Source organism: Prenolepis imparis, unplaced genomic scaffold (genome assembly GCF_030444845.1).
Source record: "Prenolepis imparis isolate NDT839.2.m4 unplaced genomic scaffold, iyPreImpa1.0 SCAF_6, whole genome shotgun sequence".
Taxonomy (NCBI): Eukaryota; Metazoa; Arthropoda; class Insecta; order Hymenoptera; family Formicidae; genus Prenolepis; species Prenolepis imparis.
In genome coordinates this window covers 1,730,585-1,744,556 of record NW_028141164.1, presented here as the reverse complement: position 1 = coordinate 1,744,556, position 13,972 = coordinate 1,730,585, and the positions used below count along the sequence as shown (strand labels likewise).

Sequence of the window (13,972 nt, the reverse complement as noted above, 5' to 3'; positions counted from 1 at the left end):
GGCGGAATCAAAATTCCGGAAGGTGCTGCCATCGCGCGGCAATTCGCGGTAACCACCAAGTTTCCACGCGCACGCGCAGTTCAATCGCGGCAGTTGGCGGGGACGGGACGACTCGATGACGTCGTCGACGATGCTCGGCGTCACGACTCACAATCAGCGGTACCTCGGCGAGCAGCGGAGTGCGGTGCTACAAAACGGACGGCGGTAGAAGATCGCGTTCAGTAGCGGAGCGCGCTGCGCGCCGGATAGATCGTGTTCGTTTCGGTTACGCGCGAGCGAACAGTTGTCACTTGTTATGTATTGTACTACGTACGATCGGACACGAGCGATGCGTCTTGCGCGTTTTCCGCGCGAAAGAGTGACCAGCTGATTGATCATCGGTAACGCAACGCGGATCCAACATGTCGATGAAGGTGAGTGTCGACGCTCGCGGTTTACATACAGTGTCTCATCGCGAGATTTCCGCGAGGATGATATGTTTCTCCCTTGGCACATCTTCCATGTCCTCATATTTATCTCTCGATACGAAAATATTGTATTATGCCTCGTTTTGCTGATAGGAAGGATTAAGATCCAGATAGCAACAGTAGTCATTTTGGCGTCCTTTTTTTATGCAATTTGAGATCAAAAAATGACTACTTTTGCTTCCGGGGCATTTTTCCCTGTCCTCTGTATTATTGTAAATTAAATTCAACAGCTAGCATAAATATGTGACACTAATATTATTTGGCATTTGGTAATCGAGTGATTTATAGTAAAATATTTGTATATATTATTTATTTGTTATATTAAAAAATGTTGAATCTATAAATTTAATCAAATTTCTTTAAACGTCACATGACGATAAAAAGGATTAAACGTCACTATTGAGATATATATCACTTCTTCGTAATTGTCGCCACTTTATCGTTTATCATTATTGCTCTTTTTTTCCCTTTTTCATTAGTCAACTGTTTTTCCTAGGAGAGAACGTCGCTGTCGATTCGAATGTGTGCTTTGATCGTTATCTCTCGTTCTCGTATTAAACGAGTAAAACGCAAATGACACATTGTATGTTAAATGTATATACCGCAGGAATATACATATATCGTCTTATCTTTTATTAGCGCGTTATTCCTGGTTCGTTCGACGATGAATGGGCGCACCTGCGAGCCCGATTAAAAACGAAAGGCGAAGTTGTCGCGCCACGAGGCGCCCGCGCTTAATCACTTCCTCGTCAGAATATTTTCGCAGAATATATCGGGTTTTTTTTTTATTATTATTTGATATTTTTACTAATTTTCAAAAAATGAGATCAAAATAGAATGCACTGCGTGAGCACGTTGCATTACGATGATTGTTAATCGGAGTGTCGCGCAATTCAAGGCAATCAGATAATTTAATCTACTTATATGTAATTATAATGACTAGATTTTATGAGACAAATATTATTAACGTTGTATTATATTATATTATTCTCGTAACACATATTGGATAATATACTGAATAGAGTTTAAAGCTGCAATGTCAATGTGCAGTCGCTAAATAGCTTAATTTGTTAAATTTACATTCTTCATCTACATGATATGTTACATAAGATTTACATCAGACTTGTCGAACGTATTTGTCGGTAAATTCGCGGTTGACAATGGTGAAAATTTTAAAACAAAAATATGTCAACATTTTTGCAAAATATCCTTTTCTTTATGAATGGTTGAATATAAAATTATATTAATTTTTCTACACACATTTAATATACTTATTATTAATTATATACGAAGATTAATCACTGCATCGCATTATGTTTGAAATGAAAGCATCTCGATGTCAAGATTACTCGTCTCTCGCGTTCTACATTTTAGCCGAAGGAGATACTTGTTATCGTGCACGATATCGCCGCAAAATCCTGTAATAAGACTTTTCCGCGTCATTAAGCATAGCTCAACGGTAACGCATTCTGCAATTTTACATTTGTAATCCGTGACTCGCGCGAAATCGGTAAACTGTACAGAGTAAAGTTACAGAAATATGTATATGTCGAGTTTTTACACATTTATTTTCTTCCCGTTCGTGGAATTCTTCGAAATGTTTCAGAGCGAAAGCAATTTTACATTTGTAATCCGTGACTCGCGCGAAATCGGTAAACTGTACAGAGTAAAGTTACAGGAATATGTATATGTCGAGTTTTTACACATTTATTTTCTTCCCGTTCGTGGAATTCTTCGAAATATTTCAGAGCGAAAGTTTCAAATGCGCGGTTTCAACAACTCGACACAAACAATTCTCGAGAGCGGCGCAAATACATCCTCGATATTCCGCGGGTTTCCTTTCTCTCTCCATAAAAATTGTTTAGTTGTTGAGATAACTCGCGCTCGAATTATCTCGTAAAACGCCGAAAGCGAGAATCGAATTTCGTTCGTCGTCGAAGGATCGCGAAGAGGTTTGCGCGGAAAAATCGCATAAACGTAGAGTAAAAAGACCGGATACGTGACGAAAAATATTGCTCCCATCGAAGATGGGCATTTTTTTGAGATTATGAAGGTGCTAAAAATATATTTGTGACTACTTGAACTTTAGACGGTCCCGATGAGCCACATCCATATTCATACAGCTACATTATTATTCCACTATACATATATCTATTCATTTCTGGTACTTATGGAAATGTTTGTCCTTTCCTTATTTCGATGCAAAATTGGCTCGGATGTTTTACGAAAATATCTTTGATAAAATACGTATTGAACAATATAATTTCAAAATTAATCCAGTGATTTATTAACTTAACAATATTAATCTCATTAATAAATTGATCGATTCAAGTAAATGTGTCGAAATAATCGATTGAATAATTTATAAGAATTTAAAATTATTTAAAACTTTCTTATAATTTTTTAAAATTTAATATTCTCCCAAATTTATTTTTTATTGATTAATTAATTTGAATTTTTCTAATTTTATAAAAAAGAAGGATTAGGATAGCGTTATTGTATTGAGCTCTCAATTTTATATTCGTCATGACTTCGACGAATTACAAAATATTATATAGGGAACGTATTGATGAACTTTTAGATACTTCCTGAGCGTTTGTACAGCTCGTAATTATCCCCACCTAACCACCTTACGTAAGCTCAAGGAAATGGGAATTTCATTAGCATGTTGATTAACCTGGTTTTTTCTTTCCAGAAGGAGTCGCCTTGGGACGTGGAGTTGCATCTGGCGGCGGCACGTGGGGACGCCAAACGTCTCCGTACTTTATTGGACTCCGGACGCGTCCACGTTGATTGCAAGGACAAGGTCAGTAACATGGTACATTTTTGTCCTTTTCAGAGCTCGCTAAACAATCGGACAAGTTTCGCAACAATCGGAATAAAACACTCGGAACGCGTCCAATTTTTTTTTCTTTGAAATAAATTCTCTCTCTTAAAGATGCTAGATGCTAGCAACTAGTTTGGCTCCTTTTTGAGGACCCGCAGCATCTGATTGGATCTCCCAAACTTTTTAATTAGCTTGAATATCGGTTTGACTATAGTTCAAAGTCGTATGAGATCGCTTTAGAAATGCGTATGCGATGTTGTTGTCGGAAATAAAGTAGATGGAAGCTCGTGGCTTCCGGTTGCGAAATGGCAAAGTTAGTATTACGATAAACCGACTATTTCGTGAGCGTAAAGCAGCGATTTTCTCTCCTAGTTGCCAGTCGGCTAATTATGCAAACGACGAAGAGCGAGCAATGCGCGAGTAACGTTACACTCTTTTCGAAAGTGGTTTAATAGATCACGCGCGGACACTAATCGTGCCACTTTTCGATCTGGAAGCCAAACGCGTTTTACCGGCGAGCTCATCCGAATGAAATCGTGTCACTGTCAGGATGAAATCGAGTCGCGATTTGGTTTAAAGTCGGCAAGCATAATAGTACTTTCTGCTGCTCGCGACTTTCTGTCCGTTCTCCAACCGAATACCATTTCCTGAAGTTTCATATTATTAGCTATTGTCAGCCAGATATCTGATGGATTCAATGTAAAAAAAAATGATAGAATAAATATAAAGTACACTTACATATAATTTTATTATTTTAATTATATTATCTTTTTATTATATATATTTTATTATTTTATTAATTATTTATTATATTATTATTTTATATATAATTGTATATATTATTATTTTATTAATTTTATTATACATATATGTATATTATATATTTATTATATTATATATAATTTTGTAAGATTTATTTATGAGATCTTTTTTAATTTACAAAAATAATGAAATCTTTAATTGTATATCTTGAAGGTAAAACGTTAGTAAAACGGGAGTAAAATGTCTTGTCGACGCTATGATATTTTTTTATGTAGAAATAATTGTTCCTTAGATGAGATGCGACGTATTATCATTATATACGTTATATGCTACGTGTTATAATTGACGTGTTAATAGACTCAGAACACTTAGCGTATATCTTGATATACGCTCACGAGAATCGATTAGAAAATACATAGCGGCATACATTCACCGGCCCGAGGAAAGTTTCCGTAGCCAATTGAATCTTCGAAGTAAGCGTTAAGTTTTGTAAATGAGGTCGTTTTCTTTCAGGATGGCACGACACCTTTGATTTTAGCTGCCGCTGGCGGCCACATCGACGCCGTGACCGAGCTGTTGCACCAAGGAGCGGATCCTAATGCCAAAAGACTGGTTAGTCCTAGTAACCTTACAACAAAGTTGTTATCAAGCGATCTCAGAAGGAGTGAATGAAATTCCCCTCGCGAGTATAGTGGCACACGAGCGTGTCTATCACCTCATTCTATATAATCACAAATCTATATTAATAAGAAAGAAAAATTATATGTATAACTTGTTTCTTTTATACTGCATATATATATATATATATATATATATATATGTAATATAAATAAGAGAACTCTTTATTACATGGAATATTGCTTATGAAGAGGCATATTTGGTAATTTTTTTATTATTTATTTTGATTAATTTAGCAATTATTATTAAGTATTTTATATGTTATTTTAATCTTTTTTTTTTTTTTTTAATTTTATTTGTCGCTATTATGAAGTTGTTGATTGTAACACGAGTGTTATCAAATAATTTATCTATATTAAACACTGATTATCTCTTACTGAGGTCGTACGAGATAGTCATTGATGAGATAGGCGATATTCTGAAGCCTCTTTATGCATAAAAAATCCATCTGCGAAAGTATCGTATCATCGAACTACGTCGCTTGCAATTCGGAGTACTTATTTTAATTATCGTAAAATATCTAATAATTATAAAATATAATACATAGTTATAACTATAAAATAGTTGTAATAACGTGATGACATGATGATGCGTTTAATACACTTATCATCTTTGATCTATAATGCTGAAAAAGGCAGGAAGATGTTCTATTATATGTCTTCGAGATTATACGTTATTCCGTTTCTTTCATATAGACATCATCGATATTTTTATCGAAACCGGTATTGAGCAGTCTTGAACCCACGTGCCAATTGCACTTAAAGAGATATATATAAGATCATATGTAACATGTAATAAGCACTATGGAATGAATTCTCCGATCAATTTAAAATTGATTTGTTTTGCCATAGCGAAGATTTAATCGCATGTTATAATTTTCTCATAACTTCTTAATATATCAAGTGCTTATCTTGACAATCAAATAGTAAATTGAAATATAATAATGTTAATGTAAATGTTTTCATGTTGAATAATACGCGTAGAAAAGATTTACATTCTATTTCAATTGATAATTCTGTTCAAAGAAATTTTTCGACAACTTTCTTAAAAGAATATTTTTAAAATATTTTTTTTTTGTTGCGCTTCCCGAAATAGAATTTATAAAACTTCCTGAAACACTATTCCCTTTGCAATCTTTTTTTAAACGCATGCAAAGAGTCCCAGGGCGAGACATAAAAAGTTCGTCGTGTAGCATGTCACGCGAAGTACCAGGAAGCTGTCGAGCATTCCATTTTAAGTGCCTCGTGAAGATTTATCGTCAAACCCACGCTTCTCTCTTTCTGTCTCGATGTCTTGTGCCACCTAGAATTACGGCATTGTATGTAAATCGATGACAAAACTGCCAGCGTTCGACCGAATGACACTTGCACTGTATATCTTAAAAAGTGAAAGAATAACAATTTAGGAAGTATTTTATAGAAACTCACGATTTTTCCTTTAATATTAATTTGGATGAATTACGTTACAGTCTAATTATTTTTCGTGGCGTAAAAAATCTGATCCACACATACACTGTAAGAAAAAATGTATTGCATAAAAATATGTAAAATTACATAAATAATAAGTGTAAAATGTATACATTTTCATTATTTATCGTGTAATTTTACAATTATTATTTATGTAATTTTACAAATTTTTATGTAATACATTACATTTTTTTTTACAGTGTAGGTATAAAGTATTTCGAAATTTGTGACAGATTTTAATTCTTATTTTTTTTATTATGAAAAAAAAAAACGGAAACGCTTCGCAATTTATGTAAAACAAATTCTAGATGATCGGCCACGTTTGATATGATTATACTGTTAGAAACGAGAAGGAGAAAATGTTACATGAATGAGTAAACGCGTTCACGCGTAATAAAAGTGTATAACATTCAATGATGGAGTTAATCGATTTGTACTGCTTTCCTAAGATTGAGCATAAACGATGACGACGAGCGGCAGAATTGCGCAAACGTTGATAAAAAAACCCGTTAAACGTATTCGTCGTCTTTTACAATTAGCGGATCGAGATCCAGGATCATTTTCCGACTCGCCTGGAAAACGCAGTCCTCTTTAAATTAATACTCTGGCATCTCAAGACCGTTACTTACAGGCATAATTGTATCTCATTTCGATTTTCCATATTAATTTCTCGGTAGTACGCGTAGAGTAATCTGCTAATAAATCGTTTAGAAGCAACAGTAATTAAACGTAAAATTATAATCTACGAAGAATGTGGAAAATTCTTTTTTTCTCTCCAAATTTAGAAAAAAATCCGTAGAGAATTTTGGAATTTTAGTAGCTGTTCTCTCCATATGTTGATTCTAAAGCGTTATTCTGAGATAATATTTAACGATTTGTAATATAAATATTCGCGAGGCGAGAAACGAGCTGTTAGAATTAAATTAAAAAAAGAGGAAGAAAGAATTTCCAAGGTTGCTTAAATGAAGCACACGTGAGCTTGTACTGTAACGCTATATATTACAACGTGCGTGCAAGTTTGCGTGTTTCTAATAGCGCATAAAACATGCAACAAACGGTAACGTGGCGATTCAGGAATTATCGCTGATACTGTGTGTCTATAATCTATTTAAACGTATTAATCCTCTCTCTTTCTCTCTCTAGCGGATGTACTATCACTGGTATATAGAATTAGAAAAGCACACGTGTATAGGTACATAAAGTGTCATACGTTATTCATAAAACATTCGAGAACATCAGTAACAAGGAAATTAAATATATTATGCTTCTTCTTAAACTTAACTTCTGTTGAAGCAAAATCTTTTTTTTTTTTTATTTTACTCTTTATTTTAGAGTGACCATATAGAGAATATTACTATTAGCATTACATCGTCAATTTGAGGTTTCTCAAAAAAAAATTGTAAAACTGGCAAATAATATACATGTAATGTGAATATAATTCTGAAAAATATTCTATATACATTAATTTATATTATATATTAATATTGATTTTTTATTTATTACATGTATATACATTTTTATAAATTCTTACATATATTTTATAATCTGAATAAGTGTAAAATGTTTAATTATTCTATGAGATCTTTCTTATTCACACATTAACCTGACATTTTTAACATACAATTGCCGCAGAAAAGTTAAAAAAAAAGAAACTTCTGTAGATAGTAGTATCGTCTAAAAATTTTTCTATCCGCGATTATTGATCGTCTAAAATGGACAACGCTGGCGAGGGTGAATGACATCGCCAGGTCGTCCGACAGTCTCTGATAAATTACAGATCTTAGATATAGTCGCGCGCTGCAACAATCGTGTCGTGAACGAACGTTGATTGAGGCGATTCTGTAACGTAAAGCATCGATCAAATTTGTGTTATAATAATCGATCGAGTTTGCCGTTTAATATCATCCGGCGAGAGTGTCACGCCTCATTTATTATCCATCTTTCGATCATTTTCCGGCGAGTTTAATTGAACTCGACGTTCCGCGCTCTTGCGAAACGAAAATAACTGACCTTTTGTTGTCCCACTTGCGACAACCGATGGGACAATCGGCGGAATTTGCATTCGTAAGCTATAAAAAAACGCGGTACCGCTATAATGCACGCATGTCATGACTGATTCAGCAGATATCTCTGGGACATCATACAATCAAATCTTCAATTTACATCTCACGTCGGACTTTTCTCTGACAATCAGTTCTAATTTTTGATCGATTGATATTAATGTTTTTTTTTTGCAAACATTTATATTCTTACAAAAAAAAACATTCAAAATGTGTATAAAAAAATGTACACAAGATACAAAGCTCATTCTTACAAAAACCAATTTTTAAATATTTTTGTGTATTATATCTTTTATATATGTATTATTTCTTTTAACATATTTATCGCTTATAACTTTTTATAGATAATACAAATAAAAAAATAATTTTTGAATCTTTCAAGATATCTGTGTTTAATTTTGAAATTTTTTTCAAATGTCTTAAAAACAATTTAACAATTTCTATATACATATCAAATATGTACATCGTGCATTCGATTTCTCGAATTGACAGGGTATTTTTGCGGGCGTCTTCTCGCGCATGATTGCACCGATAGCCGAAGCGAAAGAAACGTGTCGCCACGACTTTTACCGCCAAACATGACAGGTTGCATTATAGAATTTCTGCGGTTTAGTAACGGATAGGTACATATGTGTCCCCCGCTTTGTTCGCCACGCATCGCGGCACATGTAACTCCACGCTCGTTGCATGCACATTTCCAGACAGGGAAATCCGCTCTGCAAGTTGCAAAAAAAAAGAAAAAGGAAAATAAAGTTCACCGCGCCTTGCAAACGGAGTGCGCAGGAGAGCAGAACTCCGAAAGATAAGCGCGATCAAGAATGTAAAAGGAAGCACCAAAAAAGTTTGCAATCTCTTCCTTTCTCGTGAAAAATAATGTTAATACCAAATTTAAAAAATGTATCACAACTCGCAAGTTAAAGTTTTCAAAAAATGTTTAATCTCGTTTTTCTCGTTTAAGAGAGAGAGAGAGAGGAAAGAGAAAAACAGGACCAAAGCTATATGAGAGTTCGTCGCTCCTTCGAGAGAAGCTTTTACGACAGTGAAAGTACATTTTACTCGCGACGGGCTATATTTACTTAGGCATGGGCCTATATAATGTCTGTGCGAAAGGGACATGAAAATAAATCATGCGGTTAAGAAATTATTAATATCCGTAGAGAGAAATTAAATCCGTATAAGATAAAAATCTAGAGAGGGAAATGAACTCTGTTGCAGTTTGTATTAGTTTCTTCGAGTCAGATTTAGATAATATTATATATAAAGAATCTTATAAATATATAAATCTCGTTGAAATTCTTATTAAATGTGCCAGTGAAAAAAGATTTGCAAATTCTATCGCAAAGAGATCTTTTTGTGAAAGAGATATCACGACGAGAAATTTGAAAACATCATTTAATCCTTAATTAATTTCGGCAGTATTATCTCGAAGAAATAACTTCGAGAAATAGAATCTTGAGAACTCTTAATTTACGTGTGTAAATAAGAAAGAGAGTGATTTAATTTCCTTTCCTCAGATTGCTTTCAAAAAGCGTGTCGAGTCTCGTTGCGCTTATTTGAAAGAGCACCGTGTAAATTTGGCAATTTACTAACATCTCGTGCCGCTTCTCGTTTCTAATTTACTTTTTCCGCGCTTATAGGATACGATCGAAATCGTATTCCTTCCTTATTTTCTCCCCTTCAGAGAATTTATCTTCCCTCGTGAAAGCGTAACGCGCCGGATTCTAATTGCTTCGTCACGTAATTTCCTATCTCGTACGAGATAAACCCGAAACTCCGATTGTATTTCGGTATCGATGAAAGTTTCGTAAATTTATCGCTTCGCGCGCGATCACGATATGTGTTTCACGTGGCGGATAGTCACGCTTTATAACGCGAGTCATTATCTTAAATTAGGTGAAGGACACAGATCCGCATTGTATTGTAAAACAGCGTTACGGTGCTTTGTAGATATCGATAGTTAAAGACTGCAAAGTCTCACTATTGTGTACGAGATCGACGAGAATTAATTAATAATTTGCAAATAATATTCCATTATAAGGAAGACTTTACGTTATCGATCCTTTCCTTCTTCTCTCGACTTGTCTATCATCGTGCTTATCTGCATAATATATAGAAACTGTTACGAAATCGCGAAGTTTCGCGACTTCGTAAATTTCACCTTGAACTTACAATTATAGATGGAATGGTCCACTTAATTCGAGTATCTTAATTTTTAAGAAGAAGAGAGAAAAATACTCATTACGATATTTATTTAAAATAGAAATATAATAAATAAATTATTTTTAATTAGAGAGAAATTGGATATCATCACAGAAAAAAATCTTTCCCTCTATAAAATTGTAAAATACATCCGTCTAAATTTATATAATTTTATTTTATTATTATTTTTTTAATAAGTAATTGACCTCGAAAAAAATATTTGAGATACTCAAATAAATCGTCTTGTGCATCGTTATGTACATAGTTATATATAGAGAGAATTCTATAAGAATTTCTCTGATTAATATTTATCACAATAAAAAATAATATCTATCACAATAAAATATAAAATATGTTTGATTAATTTTATTAAAAGTATAGTAAAATTTACTAAAAGTATGGTAAAATTAATCAAACATTTTTAATTCTTTCCGTACCATATTGTCCCACGATTACCATGATTTTTAGGATAAATTCTAACAATAAGAGAAAATTCTCTCTGTATGATATATACTGTAACCATGTAACATATAATGTAATGTTTGTATTGTTTTTGCAGACCGGAACAACGGCTTTGTTTTTCGCCGCCCAGGGTGGTTACATGGACATCGCGAGTCTACTTTTGGAGCACGGCGCGATCGTGGATTCGTGCAGTATAGTAAGTGAGAGAGCGGCAATGTGTAAGCGAGATCTCGCTGCTCTTTAAACACTAATGTATTCCATGTGGATTTCAGGACGGGGGCACGCCGCTCTTCGTCGCATGCCAATACGGTCATCTGGACGTTGTGGAGGGCTTAATAGAGAGAGGTGCCAGTCCGAACGCTCACATGAAAGTAAGAGAGCGGAATTTGATCTCCCTATATCCCGATAGAGAGAGAGAGAGAGAACTTTATATTCATATATCGAGTATAAGAGAGAAAATGACATTTGGCGAAGTAATGATTTATCAGCTTTAAAATGTATTTTCAAGCTCCGTTAAACTCATCAATTATGTCTCTTATAGCGTATTTGTGAGTGACTTTAAATAATTTAAATATGTATCTTTACGAGTGAATAGCTCCAGATTTCTAGAGATAAATAATTATTTTATCGAATATAAATTTCTCTCCGACAAGTTGAATCGCTCTTTACATATGTGTTCAATAAGAGTTTATAAAATTGAAGTTTATCACTATCAGAGCGTTTCAATTCGATCGAAAACGTCACTATGTGTACATTATGAGTGTGACATTAATATGCAAAAGTTAAGAATGAATTACGGCTCGTTAGGACGGCGCCACAGCACTGTTTATCGCCGCCCAGAACGGTCATCTTCGTATTCTGGAGGTCCTCCTGGAGCGCGGGGCGAAGACGGACGCGGCGAGGACGGACGGCGCCACGCCTCTCTGGATCGCGTCGCAGATGGGACACGATCACGTCGTCAGGAGGCTGCTGAAAGCCGGCGTCAAGGTCGACGCCACTAGACACGTAAGTCCTGCGTGTCGAGAATCTCCGTCGCGTTTTCCATAATTTGACAAACATGTTTGTGGGGTGTCACCGCGAACGATCTGCTCTTCCAGGACGGCGCGACTCCGCTTTTCAAAGCCGCCCACAAAGGTCACACGGCCGTCATCGGCGAGCTGCTCAAATATCGTCCCTCGCTCGGCGTACTTCCGGTAAGCACAAGTATTAAAGAAAAGATTAACAAAGCAATTTTACGGAGTAGCTTATCTTACCGACGACCTATTTTAAACGGTTTAAAATTCTGCAATTAAAAACAATTTTACACGTGCGTGAGATAAAATATGAGAGAGCTCTATTATATAAATATAATATATAATTATAGTATAATTTTATAATATTTATAATTCTACATAGAAAGCATATTATATGCAAGGAATGACTAAGATCCTTTATCGTTTTAAGAATGGCGAAAGTGCACTGCACGCTGCAGCCTTGACGGGACACATGACAGTCGCAAGGCAACTCGTAGGAGCGGGGGCTGATCCTTTGCTCGTAAATCAGGAGGGCATCACACCGCTTCAGCTGGCTGTCAGGCACTCGCAGACGCAAGTCGCCAACTACCTAAGGGATAAAGTGAGAGTGCGAACCGCATCCTGTTAACAATATTATTCCCTCTATCCCGATATTACTTGCATCGAGAATCTCGAGATACCATTCGGCTCAAATATTTCTAAGCAGGATGTAGACGCACCAGATGGAGTGATGCGAGAAAAAATAGTCTGTCTCTAGAAGAGTTTTATTACTGATAAGAGAATTTTATATTATAATGTTATATTTGAAAAGTTATTTTATTATTTTGTTATATATATATTTTATTAAAGAATATCTCTGTTATTATATATTGAGAAAAAATATGCGAGCGTATGACATTCGTTATTCTCTTATTGCTAATAAAACTTTTTTTTTATTGACACTAAAAATAAAACTGGGCTACTTTTTCGTACGCTGCTCTGCATTACATAAGTGATATTAATGATGATCGTTAAATACGCGAAGGATGCAATAAAGACAGGAAGTTTAATAATTTCACATAGTGATGTGAGTGACAAGCACAAGTAGGTCAGTTATTTCTGCTTATAGTCAATAGAGACTATAAGCAGAAATCCGTCTTTATTAGAGAGTAGGTCTGTTTATTTTAATTGCTCTTTTTCCTGAATATATATGCCAATTTGATTTTAAATACAGAAAGAGTAATTTAAAAAGTGCAATTAAAACGAACAGATCTATTGTAGTGTATATAATCACGATATGTTCCATTCTGTGGTAAATATCCCGGTAAAAATATTTTAATACATTTTTCTACTGTAAATATAGTATAGCCAAAGTTGTAAACGCCTGAAAGATAGTAGATCTGTTTCTTTTTGTATCTCGCAATAATGCATGTGTTAAAATATATACCATAGATTTTCCGAACTTTACTTATTAGTTGTAATCTCACATGTTATAATAATTCAACGTCTGTCTAGAGCATAATTACCAGAAAAGTGATGTCAAGATTTATCGAAACTGATGAGTTTCTAAAGACTGAATGATTTGCCTTAAAATATATACATATTTTCTATTGTTCTATTATGCAAATCTTCTATAAGGTTGTAGTTGTCATTTGTTTATAATACACATTTTATTAATTTTATTAAAATACCGATGCACACCAGACAATGTTCTACGAAAAACTGTAACAGTTCAGCGCATACACATATGTCTCAATTAAAAAATAAATCTCTTACCGAAATAAATTACAAGTGTGATACTTAAAACACCAACATATTTAGATATTTTGTAATAATTTTAGCTTTATGAGGAAGTAATAAGTACTCTTCCCGTCTTCCTAACACTCGATTCATTAGTTATAATTATTGTTATTGTTAACGAAAAAATTAATAAATGACTTTATAAAGAAAGCAATTGTTGCTAATAATATATAAAGTTATGTACATTACAAATATATTTCGTTATAAAGTAGCATTTATATTATTGTTCCTTCATGAGAAATATATTATGCGCATTTAT

General features: G+C 34.3%; 1 protein-coding gene across 2 annotated transcripts; it reads left to right on the top strand.

The window, feature by feature from the left end:
- Positions 1–149: 149 nt before the first annotated feature.
- On the top strand, positions 150–13,849 carry LOC145937560 (uncharacterized). 2 transcript variants are annotated; one of them, XM_083040678.1, is made up of 8 exons: positions 150–413; positions 3,166–3,273; positions 4,570–4,668; positions 11,019–11,117; positions 11,194–11,292; positions 11,729–11,926; positions 12,019–12,114; positions 12,365–13,849. In XM_083040678.1, exons 1-8 carry the CDS (start codon positions 402–404, stop codon positions 12,560–12,562), a joined length of 909 nt encoding a protein of 302 aa, XP_082896804.1. In that variant the 5' UTR covers positions 150–401; the 3' UTR covers positions 12,563–13,849. The 2 variants fall into 2 exon arrangements, with proteins under 2 accessions (XP_082896804.1, XP_082896803.1); XM_083040677.1 differs by having other exon boundaries at positions 151–413; positions 3,163–3,273; positions 12,365–13,848.
- The last annotated feature ends 123 nt before the right edge of the window (positions 13,850–13,972 follow it).

What these genes read in the sequence shown, in the direction of transcription:
- LOC145937560 (XM_083040677.1), top strand. An exon ending in GTCCGAACGCTCACATGAAA is followed by an intron (nt 11,293 to 11,728) that starts GTAAGAGAGCGG and finishes ACGGCTCGTTAG; the next exon opens with GACGGCGCCACAGCACTGTT. An exon ending in CCTCGCTCGGCGTACTTCCG is followed by an intron (nt 12,115 to 12,364) that starts GTAAGCACAAGT and finishes TATCGTTTTAAG; the next exon opens with AATGGCGAAAGTGCACTGCA.